General features: G+C 44.6%; 2 protein-coding genes across 4 annotated transcripts in view; both read right to left on the reverse strand.

Moving 5' to 3' along the window:
• Nucleotides 1-25,768, reverse strand: part of LOC145428749 (uncharacterized) — a 217,496-nt gene that overhangs the window by 24,692 nt on the left and 167,036 nt on the right. The window lies entirely within an intron of this gene.
• On the reverse strand, nucleotides 3,507-16,801 carry gata2a (GATA binding protein 2a). 3 transcript variants are annotated; one of them, XM_026168725.2, is made up of 6 exons: nucleotides 16,172-16,801; nucleotides 11,676-12,080; nucleotides 10,333-10,908; nucleotides 7,495-7,652; nucleotides 5,409-5,534; nucleotides 3,507-4,712 (listed from the first exon to the last, which is right to left on the reverse strand). In XM_026168725.2, exons 2-6 carry the CDS (start codon nucleotides 11,902-11,904, stop codon nucleotides 4,413-4,415), a joined length of 1,389 nt encoding a protein of 462 aa, XP_026024510.1. In that variant the 5' UTR covers nucleotides 11,905-12,080; nucleotides 16,172-16,801; the 3' UTR covers nucleotides 3,507-4,412. The 3 variants fall into 3 exon arrangements, with proteins under 3 accessions (XP_026024510.1, XP_026024511.1, XP_026024508.1); XM_026168726.2 differs by lacking the exon at nucleotides 16,172-16,801 and adding an exon at nucleotides 12,316-12,468 and having other exon boundaries at nucleotides 7,495-7,640; XM_026168723.2 differs by lacking the exon at nucleotides 16,172-16,801 and adding an exon at nucleotides 12,316-12,468.

A 25,768-nucleotide genomic window follows, 5' to 3' on the forward strand; every position in this document is an offset into this window, starting at 1 on the left:
CAGAAGTATTTCCTGTTTGAACTTCTCGCTTCCTGTTTTTCTTTTTTTTCAGTGCTTTGAAAAAGCTGTGTCCTCAGTCAAGCTTGGCATGCAGCTGTCACTAGCTGGTGGCCTTTCAGTGCTCAGCGCGAAGGGGAAGAAAATAAAGTGTCAAGGGCCGTGAAGGTCATAAAAAAGTGAAAGATTACCCAAGATCAAAACACTTCTTCTGAATAATTTTCGACACATGGAGAGATCATTGGTGAGATTTGGTGTTCTAGCGGGTCAGGATGCGGTAGTTTCCTGTCAGCAGAGGTCATCGCAGATAATCTCCTGTCAGCTCTGGATCGCTCTCTGAGTGACAGCTATGACTGTCAGAGCCCCGCTCATCACATCATTGCTACGTGCTATACTTGATTAATCTTAGAAGAGTTGCTCGAGTGACAAATGGTGTGTATCAGTAGAGGTTTCCATGAATAGTGTTCACCAGGTGCTTTACTGAACATACACACCTTTTTCCTGTCAGGCTCAGTCAGACGGGTATTTCTATGAATTTCTCTTGATCCGTGAAAAGAGGAAGTTCACGTGTCGGCCTCTTTATATAGCTCAAACGCTAACTTGGTAACCATTACAGTTCAAACAGCTAAAAGCTCAGTTAATGCTTCATCATAGCATGACTTAAGTTCTGTTTTTGACTCCACAAATGAACTACTTGGGGAACTTTATAGCGACCCAAGGCATGAATAAATGCCCTGTGTTTGTATTATCTAAATACTGTCCTGACTAGCAGTCTTAATATCCTTATAGGGGTCTGAGGAAGGAGGGATGCTTTGTTAGCTAGGCCCAGGCAAAGGTCAACCCCCATTGCAACACACACACATTGGGAGACCTGCATTTGAACTGCACTGCACTTCCTTTCATCTTCTACGTCTCTCTCTCCCTAACTCAACTTTGCGAGGGGATGGTCGGGATACCTTTTGATTCCGCTAATTCAATTTGATGGAAAAACAAATACGCTGGAGGAGTGGGAGACAAGAAGAAAGTGGGAGTAGTAGGGGGATGGAGTGGGGGGAAAATGAGGAGATGGTTAGTTATATGCGAGCGCAGGGGGGGAATGAGTGGTGGTGGGGATGGTGGCGAGGGAGGTTGAGTACAAGCGGAAGAGCGGAGGGGAGAAGGAGAAGGAGGCAGGGAGTCGAGATGAGTTGAAACATCCAGTTCCAGGTTGAAGTCGTAAACCTCTCGGTGCTCTGATCTAGGTGGCCACCATGTTCAACCCCGCCAACGCATCTGAGATCTCTCCTCTTCATCTCCTCTATGGAATGCCACTCTGATAGGGAAGATAAGTAACATCCTATTTTACAGCTTTTTTTTTTTCTTTTTTGTGTCACATAACTCAGGATGTGAGTTAGAAGGAGATGTCTTCTTCAATGTAGCTGTTGGTTTGGTGAGACCTAGTGAGTAAAAAGGATACAAAACCCTCTTGTTGCAGAAACTGAATCAATTTAATGGGGTAGAAAATTGAGCAGGAGTGGCACACGCAGACACCGAAATACTTCACCCAGAAGTCATTTCATGTGCAAGCGTGCGTGCCTTGTGCCCGCTACCTAATGCTACCTAACCCTTGTGAGGCATGTGAGTTAAAATGTAGGCCTGCTTCCTACAAATATGCACACCAGGTTTATGATGCTTGGTCACACACCACACCAACCTTGTATGCATGTGCACTTGCATGTTCATGTCTGCATATGTGCTTGCGAGCTGCTGGCCTGGCAGACTCTGGTATTATTTTTGGGAGAGCTTCTCCTTCCCTCTGGAGGGCCTCATTGAGGAGAGCTGGCTCTCTCCGTCTCCCTCTCTCAGTCCGGGAGTCTGGCCAAGCCCGGCCGAGCAGGCTCGCTGACTATAGCGGTGCACAACTCGCTGGACTCGTGGCCCGTGCGAGGCCCAGCTCCAAAAACACTGTGCTACACACAGATGCTAGGCTGCTTGCTGGCAGTGGAGCGTTACGTTTTCACTTACGTTCAGCAAGTGGATCAAGATGATCCCACCCCCTCAGTGAAAACAGACATTCACATGCAGTCCTTCAGTGCTGTGTTCATGCATGTCGAGCCAGTCAGTGTTGGGAGTTTGCTACAATGTAGCATAAGCTAACCACAGAGCCTTCCAGCTTCACTGGATAGCAACATGCCCTCTATATGTAAAGCCTGGATAAATATTATTTTCAATGTGAACGGATCAAGACTCTGGGAAACCCCAGCAGATCAACCTCTGCAGCAGTCCAGCAGATGTGAGGAGGGTGGAGGGTTCAGGGAGGGGTAGTTGTCTGATTTCACCGTAGACCGTTTAATCGGATGGTTTGTGCTGTGGGTGTGTGAGGGCACGCTGAACTCAGCGATGATGACCTCAAATTGGCCCTAATCGAGCAGACTCATTAGCGGCTGGCTCTGTTCAAAGTTTCTCCAGCCCCGTTATTTTACTGTAATCGTCCAAATGGGAGGGAAGAAGCAGAACGACAAGCGCGGAGGGAAGAATAGAAGACAAACAGAAAATAATGAGAGAGCACGAAGAGGGAGAGTGAAAAAAAGATAAACAAAAGAGAAAGAAAAAGAGGAGGAGATGAGGGAGAAACAGAGCTGACGCCTGCTTCCTGGCAGCCTCAGCTGCGAGCACATCTGTGTGCGAAGGGTTCAAGCAGACCCCCATGTGTTTGCTCAGGTCGCCTGATTGCCTTTCCTTCCTCTTCTCTCTCCCACTAAAGACCCACTGTCCTTCCTCTCACTCCAATCACCCTGGCCGAGGCAGAGAGAGAGAGGGCTACTCCGACAGACGCGGGGAGCAAGAGCAGCTCCTGCTGAACTGAACTCATGACTCAGTATTTTTCACATGCAAATTCATCAAGAATTTGGCTGTTAGAGATTTTTTTTTAAAAGTAAAGAAGAAGGAGACCTTGCATGTATTACTTGGTTAAATTAGGTGTGAATTAGGGTTTGCATTTGTGTGAGAGCATGTGGGTCTGTGCATATGTATGACTGTATGACTTGGGAGCCCTTGGTTGGAGCCTGCTGTCTGGGTACAATGGTCCAGCCCGGGGCTTTAACTCCACAAAGAGGCCTTTTCTTAACAACGAGCCATCACAGATAGAGGAGGAGCCTGACCAAAGCATTACCACGCTTAAGGGATCACAGAGCTTCCCTTGATACATCTGATATCACTTATGATTTTAATAATCAAGTAGTCTTCATTAAAAGGACCGTTCAGGCCATAATGTCTGTCTGTGTGCACATTACTGTGAAAACACTTCAGACACATGATGTGTTCTATCAAAGAGGTACATTATCAAACCTTAAACAAACAGAATCACAATGAGAAATCCACCAACATAGCAGGAGTAGTTTAAAAACAAACTGGGCTCAGGTATAGAAGTTGGGTTTTTTTAAAGGCAAGGAGTGGTCACGCTGTTTTTCTTCTCTTTACTGCCCTTTGTCAGTTGGAATGTGTGCAGCGTATAAGGATAGAGACAGATCTTACCTCAGTATTAAACTTTATTTCCTTTTCTGTGTGAGATGGAAAAATGATAAAAACGTACAGCTCAGGGACTTTTTCATCTAAGACAGGTCAGTGTTTTCTTTACATAATAACCACAAAATTAAAATCAGACGTTTTCCTTGTGTTGGACAAAAGCTTAAAGAGTGAAAATAAATTATCGTAGCAATAATTATAACAATATAACAACAATAATAGCAATTAAGCATTTATAAACACTCTATTTACTGCGGTTTTTTTGTTTGTTTGTTTGCTTTGTTTTCATAAAACTCTGTTATCAAAAACAGGTGGTGTGTACAATCCAGCATGTTAGAGGGGCACTGGTTTTGGGGTGTACTGTTGGTTGGATCTGACTGGTCAGGAACAGGGGCGCATGACTTCTGCGGCAGTCTGTTTAGCCAGTCTGAAGACTTCCAGCACTGAGGAGCAGTCGTGAACGACAGCCTGGGGATGGACAGGGCGCGTGTGTCTCAGTATATAATGAGATGGTCGTGAGGTGAAAACAGCGGTTCTTTTTAAGCCCTCTCATGAGTTTCCTGTTGCAGGATCAAGGAGAGGTGGGTACCAAAGTGACTTAGTAAAAAATAAGCAAAAAAAGAATGACAAACATCTCCAATCCTGCTATCCCCTGTCACCCAAGGACTAACGAACCCCTCCTCACATTAGCTCTTTACAGAGTCCACTTAAGTCTCGCTCTCCGCAGCGGCTCATCAGTGAAGTCAGCCGTGACGCAGCCATAAGTCATCAAGTCCGACTGAAAGTCTTTTCCCTACAACCACTGTACACGAAACAAGGCTGCTCAGCTGTCGTGACTCGGGAGGCCATTTAGTGTTTATGGCGATGTGATGACTCCTACAGGCGAGGGGGGCTCTGGGTCTGAAAAGGCCTCAGTGAGGCTCAGCCCAGACCGGCGAGCGATTGGAGTGGTGGGGGTGACCGAATGAAGGGTGAATGGGCGTGGGCGTTGGCAGCATGTGTCCCGAGTGGCTGAAGGGGGGCAGGTGACCCATGTGGGTCATGTGACTGGCGAGGCCAGGCGCACCACCAAAGGGAGAGGCCTTGTCCTGCATGCATTTGGAGAGCTCGTCAAAGCCGTCCCCTGAACGTTTGTTCCTCTTGGACTTGCTGGACATCTTGCGGTTGCGTGTCTGGATGCCTTCTTTCTTCATGGTCAGAGGTCTGTTGACCTGTGAAGAGCAGAAGAGCGGCACATTAGCTCAGGCGTGGCGAACAAAAGCACCACTGACAGTGTGAATACAGCATTGTAGACATTTAGGTTTAGGTTACTGTCACAGCTCCTTTACAGCCTCTTTATTTTAAATCTTAGCAGAAATATGTCACATGTTGCATGTTTACTGTTTTTTTACTATCCCAATAGCCTTTTATGAATAACCTCAGCGTTATTCATAAAAGGCTATAAATAATGAGCAGCTGTTTTGCATATATAGCTCCATTATAAAGCGAGTCAGGGGCGTGTGGGTTTTTTTAATCTTTTGTTTAATTGTCCAAACCAAACAGAACCACAGTGCTCATTAATGAATACACTGGGATGAGGACCAGGCTGGGCTCTGAAAGGAGCAGCCAGCAGACAAATCCTCATCAGTGTAACCGACGCCGTTACACTGAATGACAGTCCCACCCGGCAGCCTCTCTGGGGAGTAACGCCCCCCATTGAAACAACGATGGTTTAATAAAAAAGCCGCCCGGTGGGTTCTGCTCGACAGTGTGAGCAGGCTTTGCCTCCCCACTCTCACTTTCTGTGCTCCTAAATCGATACGAGCTGTCCGCCCACTTAACCAGTTAAGGACCAGCAGCCCTCCCCTCCTCCTTCCATTCCAAACCCCACACTCATTTTTCTCCCCCCCCCTCCCGAAGCTACTTACATTGTGCAGTTTAAAGTAAAGGCCGCAGGCGTTGCACACCGGATCTCCGTTCCCGTTGCGCCTCCAAAGGGTGGTGGTGGTGGTCTGGCAGTTTGCACAGCAGGTGCCTGCACGTCTAGCAGCGGACTGAAGGAAGCAGGAAAAATGCATCATAAATACTAAACTCGGTCACTTGTGGAAGGGAGGTCAGCGCAGGCGCATCACAGTAGATTTCGTCTGAACCATTAGCAGCAGCAGAAGCATCATTTAGATTAAAATAAAGCCGTAACACTGATACCTTATCCCAGAAAATGTGCGACACGACGGGAAAGTTAACGGGAGGTTTTTCTTAAACTTCTTAAACGGCGGCACGTGAGGTCCCATCTCTGACCGCACAAATATGTGCAGACAAACATCAAAAGAAGCGACACACAGACTGGAGAAATTACTTAACTTCTCTATTGAATCAATTGCATGTATGTCGCCCGCTACAACTATGATCAAATTTTGTAATTTGTGCAATAAGACATGGAGCCATTTTTTTCTTTCTCCCCCCCCCCCCTGCAGACGTCTCTCACGCTACTCTACAGGCCCGCTAGTAATTTTATTTAATGATAAGTATCCTATTAATGGAGGTCCTGCGTAAACTCTGCATTTTATCACGATCCAAGAAAAAAAAATGGGCTGCGAGTCGTGTGAGACACGGTGTCCTGTCTGACAATATGCCGCCGTGCCCATTACGGATCGATTTTCCACACATAATAAAAAGCATTAGCTTCACATGCAAGGAGCCTCCGGTTCCGTGCCGTGCGTGCAGCATCCAGGTTAGTCTTTTAATTCATTTCAGGTGGAGTCGTTGCTGTTTACCTGGCGAGTAGCAGCAGCAACAACAACCCAGGTCATTTTCATATGAGGTAAAATATAAATGCATCATAATTTAAATTTAAAAAATGCAAAGCGACTGTGCGTTAAGCCTAGCACTGCCCACCGATAATGACAAACAAGAGAACAACATAAATCCATTTATTTTCCAGTCCCCGCCCCTCGCGGTCTGTCTCTTCACACATAAGCGGTTCCTCCAGTGTTGTGATAATCTCTTTATAGTATATGTCAGTCTAGCCATAGAGAATGCAGAGCGCTGGTTGAAGGCGGAAACAGCCGGGAGCCTGACTTCCTTATCTGGGCCGGCCAGATATCCGGATAGGAAACAACTGGATGCCCCTTTGAACACAACTCTGAAAAACACTTGAGCTGAAAATGCAAAAGCTACAGCCACATGGGCCGACCCAGTGGAAAATGTAATGGACTTTTTTTCTCTTTTACGAATAGGAACGACGTGGAAATCGTCAAGGAACAACACGAAAAACGATCATTTCAAAAACGAGTTTTAGTATTTCAGGAAAAAAAAATGCGGTGGAATTTTTCGAATTTAGCAGAAAGTGTTAATGAAGACCATCAGAGCCATCATAATGAGGTTGTGTGAACGAAGTCAAAGGTTACGCAGCTCAAAACAATTTATTAGTTTAGACCTTATTTTTTTAATACCTTAATTAATATAAATCGGCACATTATTATTATTAGTATTATTATTATTATTATTATTATTATTATGCAATTTGATTACAAATTATATCTATAAAATATTTTAACAAAATATATATAAAGCATACTAGATAGATAGATAGATAGATAGATAGATAGATAGATAGATAGATAGATAGATAGATAGATAGCCCCGTTTTTAGCAGGTTTATTGTGAATAAAGACTGAGCAGCTCTGCAACATGGCACAGCCACCACAGGATTCCTCTCTGTCATTGCTGCCTTTCATTTACTCAAGCATGGTGTTAACTAAAGCAGCATGGGCATTGGTATCAGTAACAGTATCAGAAGTACCAGCAATAATGATAGCAGGAACAATGGCAATAGTAGCAGTATTGTAACAGGCCATGAAGGCGGATCATCGGGGGGTGAGAGGGACAAACAATTCCAGGAAGATCATAGGGAAAATATAACTTTCCTGGAATTGTGCTGCCGGCATCTGCTTTGTGCTCATATTTGGGTGCCTTCTCTCAGAGTGAGGGGATGGAGCGAGATGTAGGACTCACCAGTCTCCGTTTGGGCTTGATAAGTGGTCGGTTCTGGCCGTTCATCTTGTGGTACAGTCCGCAGGCGTTGCACAGGTAGTGGCCGGTACCGTCCCGCCGCCACAGCGGGGTGGACGTAGCACCACAGTTTACACATTCACGGCCCTCTGCATATAGTTCAAGAGGAGGAGACAAGAGGAAATTTTATATAATTAAAAAGTTCCCCCCTCTTTGTGGAGCAGCATATAGCAGCTGTGTAGCACAACCTGGTCAGGTAGTTATAGTAGAGTGGTGCATGACCTCAGATGGCCTTGTAATATGAAGTCAAAAATTGGGGTAGTGACAAACATCCATATCAGTGTGCAGGTGTACCAAGTGTGCACGGCTGCCCAGGACACAGACACCTCTATGTAAATTGATCTGGAGTGGGGAGGCCACAGACAGCCAGAACATGTCCAGAGGTGTCCAACAAGAAGAGTAAGACACACCATCAAATTAAGCCTACATTATTGATCAGCTTAGTGGGCACCCACGAGAGGAAAGTAAGTGTGTGTAGGTGGTATTAAATGTGTCGGAAAGTGTTTGATGAGAAGCTTGCGTGCTGGTTGGTGTCAGAAACAGCAGTGAGACAGCATTGTATCAGCACAAGTTGTAATATAGTTTCTATCATTCTTGGTGACTGGATCAATAGTCAGTGTCCTGTGTGTGCGCATTCTCTTCTGTACAAGCTGCTTAAAGAAAAACTATTCCCACAAGTTTTTCTTCCCCCGTTCAGGTTTGACTTCAAACAGCCTGTTGCTAAACCAAAGCTCATTTAATTCAGGTGTTCCCCTCTCCCTAGAGCATCACCTCATTATTTCTGTTATAATGCCAGCGACACCCAAAGTCCCACCCTTGCACCACAATAGGACCTGACCTGAGCAAAAAGGAAAAAAAAGGCTAGGTTCCTTTTGAAATGCATTTCTTGTGTTTTCGTACCTCCCTTCTCTTCCCCTTAAAGAATTTCACAAGTCAAGCGACCACACACAAGCAGTCTCATTAATATGTTTTACATATTCGCCCACAATGACTTACAACTTTTTGCCTTGCACAATGCTCAGTGTTGAAATACGAAAAACAAATGGGAAGGCGAAACAGCTCCGTGCATAAGGTGAGCTGCACGAGGGGAAGGAGCTGTGGGTTTGAGGGCCAGTTCAACAGGAAGCCGTACCGTGAGGTATTCGTGCTGACAGAGAAAATGTCATTGTGGCATTTTGTCCAACAATCAATCACAATTACTGGCACTGGACATTGACTTTGATAGATAAGAGCCTTTTTTTTCTTTTTCTAACGTCGTGGCAGATATGTTTGTGTTGCTGATTCAGGCACAGTCTGGTCAGGCTCTTTTAAATGTCACAGTATAACATTTCTCCACCACAACAGCTCATATTCGCTCAGTATTATCAGGCACCGAGCATTCCCCAGGTGTGTTAAAAAGCACGGCGACAAAGGATGACAATGCAGATAATTGCAAAGCTACATTTGGAACAATTTGTTAACACACTGCATTTTTTGTTATTTCACGTCCATTCTTTCTTTTGTCCAGTAACTCAGTGCACCACAGCTGGAACAATGTAGGGAAATTACACACTCATTAAGCAGGCTGAGTTGTTTTTTCAAATGTCTGCCCATTAGTGTCAGGCATAAAGTCTAAGTATCCCCCCTTAAATTTGACTCCCAGCACATGCAGCATATTGAATCAAAATCCTGTCCAGACAGTCAGAAAATATGCTGCTTTATTATGAACATTTTAATGTCTTTAAAATTAAGGGGAAATGGGAAACTGCTTGAGTCCTTTTTTAAAAATCCATGGTTGCTCATTGCACCAGAATGCACTCTCATCTTCACGGAGAATCAGATCTGCTGTGAACTTGCTCGCCCCTCCACTTCATGTCAGCACAGCGGGCCAAGGCCGTGCTTAAAAACACAAACAGCAGGGCTCTGTCGCCTGTGCTTTGTTAGTGCTGGGGAGAGCGGTGGGCGGGGTGGAGGTCGTGATTTGTTCACTTGGAGGTATACAGGATATGGCAGGAGCCAGGGCGTCGTGACTCCCTCGTTTTTTAAGCGCAATAAAGGCCACGTTTAAAAGAAAACAAGCCTGTGGCACGAACATGTACCTGCCTGAGCACCGTTGATGGTGTGGCGTCTGAATGTAAAGTTAGTGTGTAAAAAAATGTCAGTGTTGGACTTTTTTCTCTCTGCTCAAAAAGCGGCTAAATTATTTCACTTATTTTTAAAAACATATACTTAACCAGTTTATATGCATCGTTTAGTTGTTATTTATATGTAAAAACATATACATATGAATAACCAGTCAGTCCCAAAAATTATATAATCCCACTTTCGTTCTCTATTTTTTGCCTATTCGCCTCGATTACACTGACATTTTAAGAGAATGAATCACACAAGTATGAAAAAAAGTGTAATGGGTGAAATAAGACTTGACAGTGTCCGATGTGGAAATTATCGCTCTTTTTTCCGTATAAGCAACTCACTGGAGCAACAAGTCTGAGCCACGAAGTTTACATAATACAAGCATTAAGAAATTGATAAATGTAATTACACCTGTGAATAAATGAAAGAGAAAATAAAAGAATAAAATGATGCTCGCACCATAGTGGAAATACTAATATCACCTTTACGTGGAGACCAATGAAATATTCATCAACCGATGATTGGTTGTGTAAACTAACCTATATTGCGCAACGCTTCACCGCTCAGCTGAATAAACCATAACCATTTAATTAGGCCTTATCGATTTGATCTGCCATCTGATGAGAAAAAGGGGGGAGGGGGGCTCAAAACACACGTGAGACTCACCTGAGCTCGATCTGGCTTTGCTTTTGCATTTGGGCGTAAAGCTGGACGAGGACCCGCCGAGCAGGCTGCCGGGATGGAAGAGACTGCCGCCGTATTCGTGGGGTGTAGAGAGAGAGTAGGCCGGGTAGGTTGGGATAGGGTGATGCGTGGCTGGGGCCTGGCTGTTCATCGAGGCCAGGCCGCTGCGGAGCGGACTGCAGCTCTCCATTTTCATGCCGTCCGTCAGCGGCACTTGGTACTTTATCGACTCTTTCTCATCCATCCTGGTTGAGGTGGAGGTCGGAGAGGTAGGGCCGGGGTCCGGGGACACGTCTTTTGGAGGGGTAGGGGGGAAACTGTACAAGTGCGGGCTGGAATGCGACGCTGGAGTGAGCGAAGACACCGGAGCGGTGCCGGTGCTGCTACTACAGGGGTAGCCGGAGCCGGCGGGGTGAAGGCCGGGTTTGCTGAAGTGGCTGACCGCCCATGCGTTGTGGTGGTGTGCAGCAGACAGAGCTGCTTTACCGGGGTCCAGCCAGGGAATACCGGGGCTGTGGATGAGGTGTGGCCGGCAGACCTGGTTCCCAGTGAGGCGAGCTGAAAACCATAACAGTCTATTTAATATGGCTGTATTCTGCTTTAATTTCTCAGTAATCCACAAGTCTTATCATTAGTTTACAACTCAGTTAAAAAAAATCTTACCTGTTAAATTCCCTGAATTTCTCAAATCCGACATTTAGCTCCAGATGTAGATAAAATATTCGTAGTTGATTTTAAATAATAGATTTATTTTTTTTAAATCGAAATTAAGTAACCTCTCTACAAATAGTTTCCATTAAATGAAAGCAGCCGATATAGCATTATGAAAGCCTACAAAAGTGTTAAATAAACAGCGCTCCTTGTCTGGGCATTATCTTTTCGTCCGCAGCAGCTCTCGGACTAAAGGTTGTTATTAGTAAATTTGCGCTTTTTATTTTATATCCGGGAAGTGCCTCTCTCCCTCCAGAAACTCCTGCCCCAACAGAGAGGGGTTAAGTGACATACTTCCCTTTCCTCTTGCTGTCATTTGTTAGAAATTCCTTTTATGTTGGTGAATTGACCCAGGAAAGTCAAGAAGGACTTTTTCTAACTAATTGCTGCAGAGGCTTTTGTTGTTAGGCTGGCAATAAGCTTTTTTACACACAAAAATCATTAGCCTTTAATATCACACACACACACATTAAAATTATGGTATTATACGACTCTTTTAAAACATGGATCTATAAATGGATTTTTTTAAATACAATTTTATTTATATTGTATTTTCAGACATCTTATCTTATCTGGCCTCACACTTGGTGATCGTAAACTTGAGCGCATCTTACCGTGTGCTTGGCTGTAGGTGACCCTTGCTCGGGAGTTGGTGTAGTAGGGGTTCCCTTGAGAGTCCAAGTGGTTCAGAAACATATCAACCTCGTCCTGCGGCAGTAAAGGCGCCATGGGCTCCATGTAGTTGTGGCTCAGGCTGTGGTGGTGAGAGTCCGGGTGCTGACCGTTCAGCACAGCATGATGGTGCGCCATCCACCGAGACTGATCTGCCGCTGCGACCTCCATGTCTGAGCTGACAGTCTCTATTTTTTCCCCTCTCCCCTTGAATGCCTCTCTGTTTAGGCTTTATTTGCCTCCAAGTGGAAGTCGATTCCTCCTTAAAATATAGTTCCTGAACTGTGATTTACAGCAGAAATAGAATCCTTAAATAACTCGCTCTCCCTTCTTCTCCTCTGGGATACCTGCAAAGAGACGAAAGCAACATATTAGTTTAACGACACGTCTCTCCTTCCATGCAAAATCGAAGCACCCTTCGTTTTTTATCTAATTATAGCGGGTGACACGTAAAGTAAACTTTGCACAATTTAGGGTTCCTGCCATTACAAGTCGGAAAAAACAAGACATCGCTGTCTCCAAGTCGAAGCAACGCATCCTGTATCCGCATAAAGAAAACACTTAAATGTCTCCTCTGGATACCTGTTGCAGTTGTGATCAGCTGATGGTATACAGAGCCCTGGATGTGTAAACCTCTTGATCCTTGCAGTGCTCAGGCGCATTAATGAGATGTGGGGCAGACTGATGCGGCTGGCGCCAGTAAATTCCCATATCAAGCCATGGGGGGCGGGGCGTCGGTCCGGACCAATCATAGCGGGCACTGCCGCAATTGGCTAAATGCGTCCCTGCTCTCCTTCTTTCAATTTTCATTTTCCTGCACCGAAAAACTAAAAGACTTATCAATCAGCAGTGTAATTTCTCGGGGATCTTTTTTTTCGCTCATGAAGCTCAAACGAAATGAGCAATCGACCTCTGATAATCTGCCTTTTTAGCGACGGGCTGAAGACAGAGCCTAACAATGTGTGAAATTTACACCTTAATATATATGGCCCAGTGTTAGCTTTTTACAACGTACCCATGCAGGCGTAGCTCCCCTTGGTCTCTATAAACCCATTTACAAAATATTGTTAAACCTTTCGTTTTTTTAATACTCGTGGGTGATATTTAAAATTCGCACCCACTTGCGAATGTCTTTTGGTTTTATGCCACAGTTGACCGGTTAAAGCTGCATATCAATCCTTATTACTAGCAATAAGCGTAAGTATTTTGATTGTTGTCTTCCCCGTGTAAATACAAAAAGCAATTTCAGCACCTCTTAAACCAACAGAGGAGGAGTCGATTTATGACCCCGAATTGCCCCCCTCCCATTGTTGGGAGCGCCTAATTGTCTTTAATTAGTAGCACGACATTCCTTTTGTGAAAACAGTGGTTTTTGTCTCGGGGGCAGAGCAATCAAAACATAGTTTGCATTTCTAATGACGCCCGTTGATAATTTGGCCAGACAAAAGGGGATAGGCGCAAGGCCTCACGTTGCACTTAGGGTACGAAAAGTCAGTGGGTGACAGTCAGAGCGTCTCCCGATGCGCTCATTCACAAACTGCCCACAAAAACAAAAATGAAACCTGGCGGGGTATTTAATCTTTAGACAAAAAGGGAAAAAATGCGTTTCTGTCCAATTATATTTTTTCTTGTATTTATTTCTTTGTTTATTGAAAGCGTGCGTAAAATGAGCAGCACATGCGCTGTTATTTGTGCGCAAGTAGATCTACGTGCACTGCCGCTGCGTTTGTGTGATTGACAAGGAGTAATTGGAAGGTGCCCTGAACAGACTGGCCGCCACGCCGACGCCGGGATCCAACGTCACAAAATCTAACTAGGAGCTGAGCAGTGTGGGTGGGGGCCTGCGGGGGGTTGCCGTGATGACACGGCACAGGTCATTTAGGCGATAATCACGTTTGATGTCATACCTGCGGTATAACTGCGCGCCTGTGTGTGTGTGTGTCAGTCATCAGTCATTAAATCTCGGGCATGTTGCCAGAGGCAGCGAGTTGATGAGCTCAGCCCTTTGAGCTTGTCAACTCCTAAAATCAACAAATTACAACATGTGTGGCAGCAGAGGGCCAGCGACTCCAATAACTGACATTCCAGTGGAAAAGAAGCCACAGTTGGCAGGTGGAGTGAAGTCTACCTTAATATGCTTATTAATTGTCAGTGACAAATATTGTGTTGTAATTTACACTGCATCAATCAACAATACTGCACCAATTACCCACAATTTAATGCCGCACAGTAATTGCTGTCACATGCTTGAACCCTAAGCAACAAGGACTCCCTCTGTTTGAGCGTCAGTGAGTATGCAGCAATGCTCTTGATCCTGTAGCCATCAGTGAAAGGACACTGCACACTGTGGCTCAGACTTGCCGGTCTGTGTTGCATTCTGGCTGTGTTAACCACTGGGAGAGTGAATCAGGCTCAGGATAGCTGCTGTAGTATTCCCATTGTTGTTTGCATGTTTGCCAAATGGATTACTCAGCAGGATTTACCCCCTCTGTAATTTATACCTTCATTAATCCCATTTGTATCTTTGCTGGAACAAAAAGATGGGAGAGGGTGATGGAGGGTTAGTGGGAGAGGACGGGGGGTGGGGGAGTTGCTGTTGCCTTTTTCCCTCTGTCTTTCTCAAGGACACAGCAGTATTGTTTCACCCGGCGATGCCATCCAAAGAGCGGAGAACGCGTCCCCTCGCACAACGCCTCCTGAGCTGGGCGAGAACTGTGTGCAACAACTGTATCACCGTGCAGCCACAGTGGCTAATGAACAACAAGATTATCATTCCGATCCATGCTGTTATTAAATGGGATTGGCTTTATCTACCTGTTTGTTCCCATTGGGCACGGTCATCCATCATTATCCAGTGTAGGTGTGTGACTGTGTGCCCAACTGTGTGTGTGTGTGTGTGTGTGTGTGTGTGTGTGTGTGTGTGTGTGTGTGTGTTTTGGGGGGATGGGGGTGTGAAGAGCCACTGTGGGGCTTGTGAAGATAAGCAGAGCCAGAGAGAAGAGAATGACAGAAACCAGCTGAAGCATTATTGTCCCCTTTACTCACGGCTAATTAGATCGAGCCAGGGCACTGGGTGGGTGGGGGGCTTTATAGACACAAGCACCCACCATATAACTGCTGAGAGAGGGAGCCTAAGAGCAGCACAGTCTCCCATTTAAGTCATTTTTGAATCAAAAATAATGACATTTCAGAAAAAGCGGGTATGACATTAACATGGACTGCACACACTCAACAAAAAGTGATTACGGACCGCAAGGTGAACCTAGTTTTACAGTCAAAACCACTTATTGGAGCTATAAATACAAAAACAAAAAAACACATTTGGACCTCTTACCATGTTTACTCACAACTCCATCTTCATGCCACTGTTCTTTGCTGTAATCATTTCAATTCAATTCACAGCTTTATTTAGACAGCCCCAAATCTTAACAACAGTTGCCTTTATATTGTAAGGGAGAGACCCCGTGGTAACGCAGAGCCTCCATGAGCAAACACTTGGTGACAGTGGGAAGGAAAAAACCCCTTTGTATAGTCACACACAATCACGCCATGCCTCTTAAATCATGCACACATAAAGCAGACCCAGCAGCACAGGTAAGAGAGGGTGGAAGAAAAAGAAAGGCACTCCTGCGTGCCTGCGGAGACGCACCAGCCCTCCCCCTGTCTCAGCTCCGCCAGTGTAGTGATGTGATTGTTCCTTCTACTGATCAAAGAGGGTTACTCGAGTCATTATGCGTTTTAAAGCGTGACAATTGAATACCTTTGTCGTCACTAATATCTCGCTGATGATACACTAAACAATTTAGTTTCTTTTTTCTTTTCCTTTTTCGGGGCCAGAACACCCTTCCCACGGCAACACGAAAAGTGAGCCACGTTAAAAAGGATTTATTGATTTATTTATTTTAAGAAGCTATGGCACACATACATCCGTTTTGTTAACCCGGACTTAATCTTGAACTTTTTTGGTCGATCATTCGGGAAAAACAAGCGGTGCTGTAGAAATTAAAAGAAAAACAGCGCGCTTGCAGTGAATATGAATAATAATGACGAATAATAATATGAGTAATGAATGATAAAATACATTACAACGTATGACTGCATCAAACATATAATATCACTGTACCGCTTTAGAGATGTTGCGGAGGGTTATATTTGGCCTAATATCCAAATATCTGTGACAGTGGGGATGTATAATTATAAATAAAGAGTTCATAAAGAGTGCACGTGCGATCAGTGTACTTTATTCCTCGATAGCCATGAAAATAATGCACAAGCAACCGTTTTTCTTTTTTTATGCTGAGCCTGTAGCAATTATTATTACCAGTACCTTACTTTGAATAGCCTCACATATAATTACAAAATATCAAATAAAAATAAAATAAAATCATAAATAATATTTTAAAGTTCAGATAGTTTAAAAACGCAGTAATTGGCTTACCTCCACCAGTCTTGAACAGCAGACAAAGTCAAACCGGAGAAAGTGGAACCATCTGATTCACTGCGCAGCTTCGCGTCTTCTCTGCCCTCCCCTCCTTCTCCTCCTCCTCCAAAAATAAATGATAACAATAATAATAACGGTGCAAAATGAACGACCAAACCGAAGAGGTGTCCAGATCTGCCCCGTTTTTATGATGCTGTCGAGACTAAATGGAAAACCCGGTGGCCTGATGGTCGCTGCTCTGTGTGCTGTGTCGTCACGGAGCGGAGAGCGGTGAGTGTCTGCAGTATCCCCCCTCTATTCTCGCTCTGTCCAAACCTCTGTGAATATGAGCATTTAAAAAAAATGAAGAAGAAAAAAAAAACTTGTGTGCCTGTGTGAGAGGCTGCGGGCACACAGCAGCGTAATGGCACGTCAGCCAGCAGCCTGTCTTCCGGGTCCTGGTTAAATACAAAAAACTGGCAGCGGTACCTGTCCCCGAGAGGTTCTCAACATACTTTAGGATAGCTTGTGTCTCACGTGCTTTTCAGCATTTCATCCTTTTGTTTTTAAAATGTATATCAACGTTCCTCGAGGTCACTGTGAGCTCTGCCCTGACAGACTGATGTGCTGCTTACCTGAGCCTGTGGATTTAATATATGGTCTACATACATGCAGGGAAATAAAGAACTTCGCTAGATGTTGGAGCCACCAAGGGAGCGAGCAGAGTCCCCGAACCCAACTTGTCCCAGCTGCATAATGCGCAGTCATTATGATTAATTTGGGGCTGAACCTGAGGCTTGTGACCGGGGGAGTGAACTTAGAAATTGCATAGCTGGGAAATGCACGGTGCTCTTTCTAAAGCTTTCCTTGCTCAATAATTAAAGTCTAAAAGCTACTTTTTAGTGATAATAAATGCTCTATCTTCTTTTCTTGTTGTTTTCTTTTCGCTTTTTGTAACAACTCGGATAGACCGAGAGCCTCGGTCCTAATTGACTTACTGAGATATTTGATTTGAGAGACCCCCCCCCCCCCCCCCCCACCTCCCGCCCAAAACACTGAGTTAAACATGTTTAAAAAAGAAAGAAAAATACCCATCCCTCCCCCTCCACCCCGTTTTTTTTATGTCTGTGTGTGTTTGGGGGGGGGGGGGGGGGGGGCTTTATATCCCACACAGCAACAACAACTTTGTAAAACATGCAAAGCCTCTAAAATCTCTTGCACGCGACCTGGGCTCGTGCGTTGCGCCGAAGCCAGGCAGGTGCAAGGGGCGCGAGGACCTCTGCAACTCGGGGCCCGTGCTCCCCAGAGTGCGCGCACACACACATACACACATGCAACAAAAAGGGAAGAGAAAAGAAAAGAAAATGTGAAGTCTGACTGAATTGCTGAATTGGTAAACATTTGTTTTAATGTTTGGACTCGTCAGAGCATGGAGGCACGAATAATAGACGCCAATAGGCTAACATAAGCACTTTTTATACTTTCTCAGTATTATTTGGACTCTTAACAGTCTAAAAGTATAAGGTTTTGCGGTTTTGAAATAAAGCATTCTTTTTTGTTTTATTTGTTTTTAATATTTTAAATCTGAAAACTGTTGGCTTATTTTAGGTTATTTTAGCGAGTTGTTGTGGACTAAACAACGTTGTGTATTTTTATTAAGTTGATAATGCAAACCCAATAAATGTGAGTTCACATATGTGTCTTTTAACAACAGTTACAATTTATTCGGTAGTTGTTTTTTTATGTCTCTCAAATACATCATTATTATTACTTTTCCAATAAGTTGAATGTTTCAAATTCACTAAAACTTAATATTATAATAAATATTTAGCAATATTTAATAAATAGTATTTGTTTTGTTAATGCGTTTTCTGTGCGTTCTGCACATACTCCGTGTGTATGTGTGGGTGCGCGAGTGTGTGTGTGTGCACGGCTTTCGTCAGGGAGATATTATATGCACACTGCATTAGATGCCAGGGTCCTTCTCCTTCTGATTATTACCAGGGGTAATATTTCATCGGCACCGCGCAATCTTTGTTCTCTGTGAAGATAATAAATGGCCTAATCGTTATCAGCAAACTGCTGGGGGTGTCAGCACCGACCGAGGCTGGAAGCGGGGTCCAAAGTGCTGCTGAATAAATTGGTGTTCCTTATCTCTCACTCCCAGATTATCGCCGCCTTTTCAAACTTGCACAACAAATACATTCAATGCATCTAATGCATCATTTGTGGGTGGGGGGGTGGGGGGGATCCCGCAGGTTGATAGAGACAGAGCGCAGGGAATGAGACGTATTTACACGTTTTCCGCTGCAACTAATATAAGCTCTATTTGACATTAGAAGGAGTTTATTGGCCGGACCACTGGTGCACGCACTTTACATATCACCGCACGCCGTGATGCTATCTCTCTGATTAGCCTCATCCTTTTCTATGTGTTAGATTAATCTGTCTCTCCTCTTTCTTCTTCTTCTTCTTTTTTTAAAATGCATCCCATCTTTTGGGAATTTATGATACACCTTATTTTGGGATTTTACTAAATGAGGCAATATTGTCACACATTTCCAAACTAAATTTCAGTAGTTTTTTTTTTAGTAGGTTGGGAATCAGGCTATCTACAGTAGCCTACAGATAAGGTGATAAAGCTCAATTTCCAGCTATAATTGCACTTGTGAAAATGATTCCGTCCTAATAAACACATCGGAACACGATAGCATTATCTTCATTTCCACAATGGGATAAGCCGCTTAACATGCACCGTTAGTTTTCTCTGATTTGTCCGGTCAGCAGGCCTGCTCCTCCACAACAGGGCCTCGCTTTAAAGGCCCGTGTTATCACTTAAACAAACTGCTGTGGCATTTGGTTGAATGAATGCGCCTCGTCCGCCACAATTCAGTTCAGCTTCGTCTAAATTTTACAATTGATGTCACTAAAGTGCATTTTAATCTGTCCAATCCACTGTTCTGGGGACTGACCTTTCTTTAAAATGGAACTTGTAACTTCACCACTAAAAAACAGGCTTCGTTGTAAATGTGGTAAGAAAATAGTTGTGTGATCTTAATCGAGCACGAGATGCAGCATTCAAGAATGACACTTATAGAAAAAACAGAAAAAAAGAAAACAGTCTCCAGTTGACACACACACACTAGCACGCACCCCCCCCCCCCCCCCCCCCCTTTTAATACCACGGCATCTCCACCGGCCCGGTGCTCTGATGGTCTCCTAGACAACCGAGATAACGGTGCAGCAGTTTTCCATATCGGTCCCGGAGTCTATTATGGCTCGGGATTAGCTCTCTTTCCGAAAAGGTCATATACAAAGTCACCAATCCTGCTCTTTTCGCTGCCATATGGCCCCACGCGTGAGGGCACATTCATAAACATGCGTGTGTCATTTGATTTATTGCCATTAGACTAATGGCACTGTCCCGTTTTACTGCGCTTCAAAAACTAGTCATGTAAACTGGAGCCTTGTGAGGAGACAGCGAGACCACGGTTATCCCCAGGACTGAGACTGCGAGTTTCTGCAGGAGAGACAGCTGGCCAGGAGACCATGTGCTGTTATATAGCGACCCCTGGCGAGAAAGGGATGTACTGTAGGACAAACGTACAGTACTTGGATTCAGAAAGCAAATCTCCCTCACTTTAACACTTCTGTTGCAGTCCTGCTCTACAATCAGCAGTTCAAAACGTCATATGGATTTAGTTTTTAAATTAAAAGTGTTCCATCATGTTTTCAGCAGCAGATCATTGGGTCATAGAATCTGCAGGCCTGGATTAGTGCACTTTATCACACTGCTCTTGGCTATCGTCTCTCTCTCTCCAAGTGATAGCGAATGTACCCACATCCACCCACCTGAAATAACATTTTTTTGCTAATATTTATCCCCTCTCTACACTGCACTCATAACTCATTCACATTTATGGTTTCACACTCTTCCACACCTCTACCACAGCTAATTTGAAGTTCGCTTTTGCTGCAGTTGCTGGAGCTACACGGTGCACCCAGATTCAAATAAATACACACTTTGACACTGCTTTGTGGTCTTCAGTGATGGCGAGGACGTGCGGCTAACATTGCTCTGTCATTGCATTAATATGTGTGTTTTTTGTTTCCCACCTTTTGAATTGCCTGTCTGCTGCACCAGACGTTGTGGGTGGAGCTGGTTCAAATACTGAGGTCTAACAAGCTGACTAAACCATCTGCAGTGAAAGCATAGGCTCCATTTTTATCCCTGTAGTTTCCCCACTTTGTTTCCATAATCATTTGCTCTGCTAGTATATAGAATTATTCATCTTTATATATATTTGTATACTCCTCATTGATCAGCCTGTTTTGTGCGCTCTTACTTTCATTGGCCTTACTCTTACTTTCATATTTTTTAAAACCTTTGTGTAAAACATTCCAAGGCTACACCTGTGTGTATTTGTCCTTGGACTCTATCAGGCGGGATAGGAAGCTGTGCTATGAAAGCTGAACTGTCGCACCAGTCTCTGATCACCTTTTCAGGGTCTTCGGTGTAATTGGCTGCATTCATTCTTCACTCAGTTCAGTCCAGTCTCCCTTTTCCTGCTGCTGAGAAGTTCCCCTCTAGTCGCGATGCGTCACCGTCCTTCTCTGTAGGTGGCTTTAGTAGTCAAAGTGATGAACACGGGGTGTGCCAGACGCTGTGCTTCGAGCTATACCCAGATAGTTCAGCTTTTATCTCATCAGACCAGGGAATGTCCTTTAATGTTGTATTTTACTAAATATGTGGATGTGGCAACATTATATAGTTACGGTGGCTGTTCTAAGGGTAAATGTCTGACTTGATGGAGGGCAGCTGAGAAGGATCAGTCTCTCTGTTACTATTTCACTGTTGTTGTTTAACAGGCTTCTTGAGAATATCCAAGACTTTTTAAATTATTTCATACCTGTGAAATGTGCTTTTCCAAATTTCTAACAGAAGTCTACAGAGAGTTCCCTTGAGTTTGTGGTTTAAAGTGAATTGTGAGCTTTACATATAACGGGTACATTACTCTCGTACCTTACTCTGTTCAGTTTGGCAAATGTCTCTGTCTTTTTCTTTAAAACATTAAAAATAAATAAATTAACTTATAAAATGTTTTCTCTCTGTCATTATGACACTTACGTTGATATACAAAACAAATGTGTTCGCGTTCCCATGTATCACATAAAGCAGGCTAAATTGTGCAAAGAAAGTGAAAGGCTGCAAATACTTTCCGAGTCTCTGAAGACTGGGTAACAAAGAAACGGTGATATTCAAGCAGTACAGCAAGGGAGGGAGACTAGTGCACAGCTGGAATGTTCCAGCTGGGATTCCCGGTGGCTGGACAGGAAGTTTGAGGAGTTCTGACAGGAAGTGTGTTCTCAGAGAGGGTGGAGAGAGAGAGAGAAGGGGGAGATGTTTCCTGTTGGTTCTCCCCACATGTTTTGACGCCTTGCTCATTCTGGGTCCTCTTCACACCCACCATGCACACGTACCAGTATGCAAATGCTGCTGGTCACATCCACCCATGCTAATAGCAGACTGCTATTAGAGGATAGTGGTAAGCTGAGAGAGTAAATCATGTACGTAGGGCAGGATTGTGTCACAGGATGCAGATGTCACCACATGAAGTGAAACTTCCTGCCCATCAAAGCAGTCAGTACCAGTTTAATGGACTCACAATGTGGAGCCCGTGTAAATTAGGCTTCCAAAATTCAGGAGGGAGAAATGATGGAGGAAAGGAGGAGAGAAGGAAAAAAATAAAGTGTGTGTTTGCAGGGGGGTGGGGGCGGGGGGCTGTATTGTAGGAAGAGATCTGATGGAGTGATATGTGGATTGCGAGAGGAAAACTCTCTTTGTCTCTTCTGAGCTCAGTGGACAATCAAAGTTTCCTATCAGCTCTGGAGTAGGGGAAATTGGCTGCCCTGGGAAGGAGAGGGCCACTCTCACAGCCAATGGGAAGTGCCCCTGTCACTCTAATCAGGTCTGATAGAGAAAGTAGGAAACGTGTGTGTGCCCGTGCACATGCTCCGACGAGAGTGGCTTTTAACAGAGAGCAGCTTTGTTTCACTTGTCTTCGTATGATCCAAGATGATACAAAGTAGCGTCAGGCCTTCATCTGCAGCTTATCCCCTGCACTGAGGGACAGACATGAGCTGCACGGGCACGTTTTTTTTGCCAAAAACTTGCCCTGAGAGGCATGACCATCGGTGCTTTGATGGAGCGCCATGTGGCAGAGATCAGTGGGTCTTAGTGGGAGCTGTGGACAGTTGCACATAAGGACGGCAAGGGAAGAGGATTACTGTCTCATCAATACAAATCCATACAGGGAAGGAGGCTGACATCAATATGCACAGAGATATAGGCAGGGGCTTTGAGTGAGCGTGCACGGTGTAAACATCTGCACAAGAGGACCACAACGGTGAACTCTGGATTCATGGGGGGAGGGGGGGTTGTTGTTGTTTTTTGTGCCATCCATCGTTCTCACTGCCCCTCCATCCCCACCTTCTCCATACCAGACAAGAATGCCCCCCCACCCAACCCCCAATCCTCTGTTTGAAGTCCCATCTCCATCTCTGCGCTCCTACACTGTCCTTCCCTTCCTCTGCCTGTCTGAATGTCATATCTGTCAGCCTCGCTCCTCCCCGCCTCCTGCAGCTGCAACCGGGGCTACAGACGCCTTCATTGTCCTCCTCTTCCTCACTCTGACGCTTCTGCACCCGGCCACATCACACCTGCCACCTGCACAGGAGGCAGAGCCCTGGGACCTGAGCCGCGGGGGCTTTCATCCACTCCTCACCTCGCCCTTCAAGAGCCTCTCATCCCCTCATCCCGGCGCCCTGTCACTGAGGAATGGCCGGTGCAGAGGGCCGTGGCAGAGTGGGACACAGAGCTCCTGTTGTAAAAAAAAAAATGTTTTAAGCGGAGCCAGAGGGAATCAGTGCAGGTGAGGCGTGTGTTTGAGGGCGAGTTTTGCGGTTAGATTTGACTCATATTTCTTCTTTTTGATGATATTCCTTTATGGCTGAGTATGAGGAGTGGATGAACTGAATGAATGTATGTCATGAGGAGCGTGGACCTGAGAGTGTGCGCATAATAACATGCTGACAGTGAGGGTGGTGGCTCTGTCTCAGTGATTTATGAGAGTGTGCTGTGAAGGGTCCTCTGAGCAGGATATTGTTCCCTGACTGGTGACTTCTGCCTCTCTCTCTCTTTGTGTGTGTGTGTAGTTGTGTGTGTGTGTGTGTGTGTGTGTGTGTGTATTTGAGAGCAAGAAAGATTAAGAGGGAGAGTACTGCAGGTGAGCCCTCAATGTAATCAATCACCACCACGTCACCAAGCCTAGGGACTTGTGGATTACCTCTTCAACTGATATCTAGTTTGACTCCAAATCTTTTTTTCCCCTTCTTTTTTTTTGCATATTCATTATTTCTGGCAGATAAAGAATGAACACACTCTGCATCATTACTATACTTCAGGAAAGGAAGATAATAATCGACTCCATGCCTGAGGGGGGACCGTGACAGCTCAACCGCATGGCCCAACCAGTCCAACACCCTGCACAAACCCCACCATCCACCTCAAACACACACACACACACACACACGGTTTGCCACATCAGGATACAGTGCTGCACACGAATTCCGGTTCAAACAGTATTTTGCTCGGTTTACACCAACAGATAAACCGCAGCTCTTCTGTGACCGGTAATCATATCCTGGCCCAGAACTGAAAAGACTGAAAGGCCTCCAATGAGCCACAACAAGACAAACAGCCGTGTAGGGAAGCGAATGCATCAACAGACTCATGTTTGACACGAGCATTAAGGTGCAGCCACGTTCGATGGCATCTCCGTCGGAGTAAAATACCAGAGACAATACAAGTAGAGTTTACGTACAACTGTAAGAGCGTTCCAATTTCTAGCTTTGATACCTTCTGGTCCTTTTGTAGGTTATTCTGGGGGAAAAAGACACAGCCTGCAGTAGTGTGCAAAAGTCTGGAGCCACTCTTTATTTCTTAATATCTTCTGTAGGCCAGACTTTCTTTTCATTTTTAAAGTGAAGGTCTGCTGAAGGTCTTTTTAAGTTTTTATTTGGACATTGACTTTTGAATAATTTTAAATTGCATCTTTAGGCTGTTCCCATTTCTTTATTTGAATCTATAGAAATGGCAAAGAAAACCGTTTGGTGGGTATAAACTTGTATTGGAACAACAAAATGATTCCCAAAGAGCTATAAACTGGTAATTTGGCCTATTTCAGTGAACATTTTGTTCAGTATGTGTTTGCTGATATACGATACACAACTTCGTCCCTGTCATGATTGCAGGCATTAAGGCAGAAACTTGCTTCAATTTAAAATAAACATTTAAAGTTTCGTAACTCCACGAAAGATTAACTAAATAAGTTCATGTTTAACTTGCAACTTGATAAATTATGTTGGTGTCATTCATTTTAAAAGATGTGTTGCATATATATTAGTCTCCATCACAAGGTTACCTCTGTATGATGAAGTGCTGCTCTGAAGTTAGAGAGAAAGGAAGCTCACTGGCCACTTCATTAGTTACACCTCTCTAGCAGATCCAGTAAGGTGTTCAGAAAATTTTGTGTCGTCCAGCAGATTTGCCCAATTTCCTGTTCACCCGCGTCCCAAAGGTGCTCCATTAGATTCATGTCACGTTCAAGGAATCAGTTTGAGAAGATTTGAGCCCTCTGACAGCAACAAGGCATTTTCACCCAGAGAACCGCCGCTCCCAGTAGATCAGCAGTTTCAGCCCACCTGGCACTAACATCCATGTCACTTAAATCACCTTTCTTCCCCATTCTGATGCTCGGTTTGAACTTCAGTAAGTTTTCTTCACTACATGTTGCTAGATTGGCTCATGAGGCATCTGCTATAACGAGCAATTGAACAGGAATACCTAATTAAGTGGCTGATCGATGTATTTGTCAGTGTTCTGTCTTTAAGGTCTCAATGTCATTTAACACTTGCGCATAAAAAAACCCGTCTCTGGTGCTGAGGTGGACGTGAGCCCGCTGCTGTGAGAATGAGTCTGTGTGGCTCTCTGGACTCACGCCGCTCCAAATCTCCACTCGAGTAAAAACATACAAACAAAATCACCATTGTGTGGTCTTTCACCAGCAACCAAGCATCAGTGCTAACAGACATTGTCTTTGCTCTCTCCCTGCTGCGTATTTACTGAATGATTATTGTATGGCACATACAATATGCGCACACTGTCATTGTGAGGGGAACTGGGCTGTTATTATGGAGCAGGAAATGACCTGCCAGGACCCCTGGTGACCTCTGAGGGAAAGTGATGACCTCAGACTGACCCTTCTGTTTGTCCTGAGCTCATACTGTGCTTGAGGCAGGTCAGCTCCTCTGCTGACTGGGTAGGAGAAGGCCATAGGTGGGGTTACTTTCAAGCAAGGAATGCAACAATGAGCAGGAAATTCCCTTTGAAGTGCCAGTTTTAAATGAACTAGTCAGTGTGGAAAAGTCGCTTTTTCTTGTTTTGATGATGTCAGGATGGCACAGCGTAAATTTTAGTTATCTCGGTATTCGAAGGTACAAGTGGGATCAAAATGCAGTTTAATACGGTTTGACTTTTTTTCTTCAGCATGGTAA

The sequence above is a fragment of the Astatotilapia calliptera genome, chromosome 5 (assembly GCF_964374335.1).
Source record: "Astatotilapia calliptera chromosome 5, fAstCal68.1, whole genome shotgun sequence".
NCBI classification, from domain to species: domain Eukaryota; kingdom Metazoa; phylum Chordata; class Actinopteri; order Cichliformes; family Cichlidae; genus Astatotilapia; species Astatotilapia calliptera.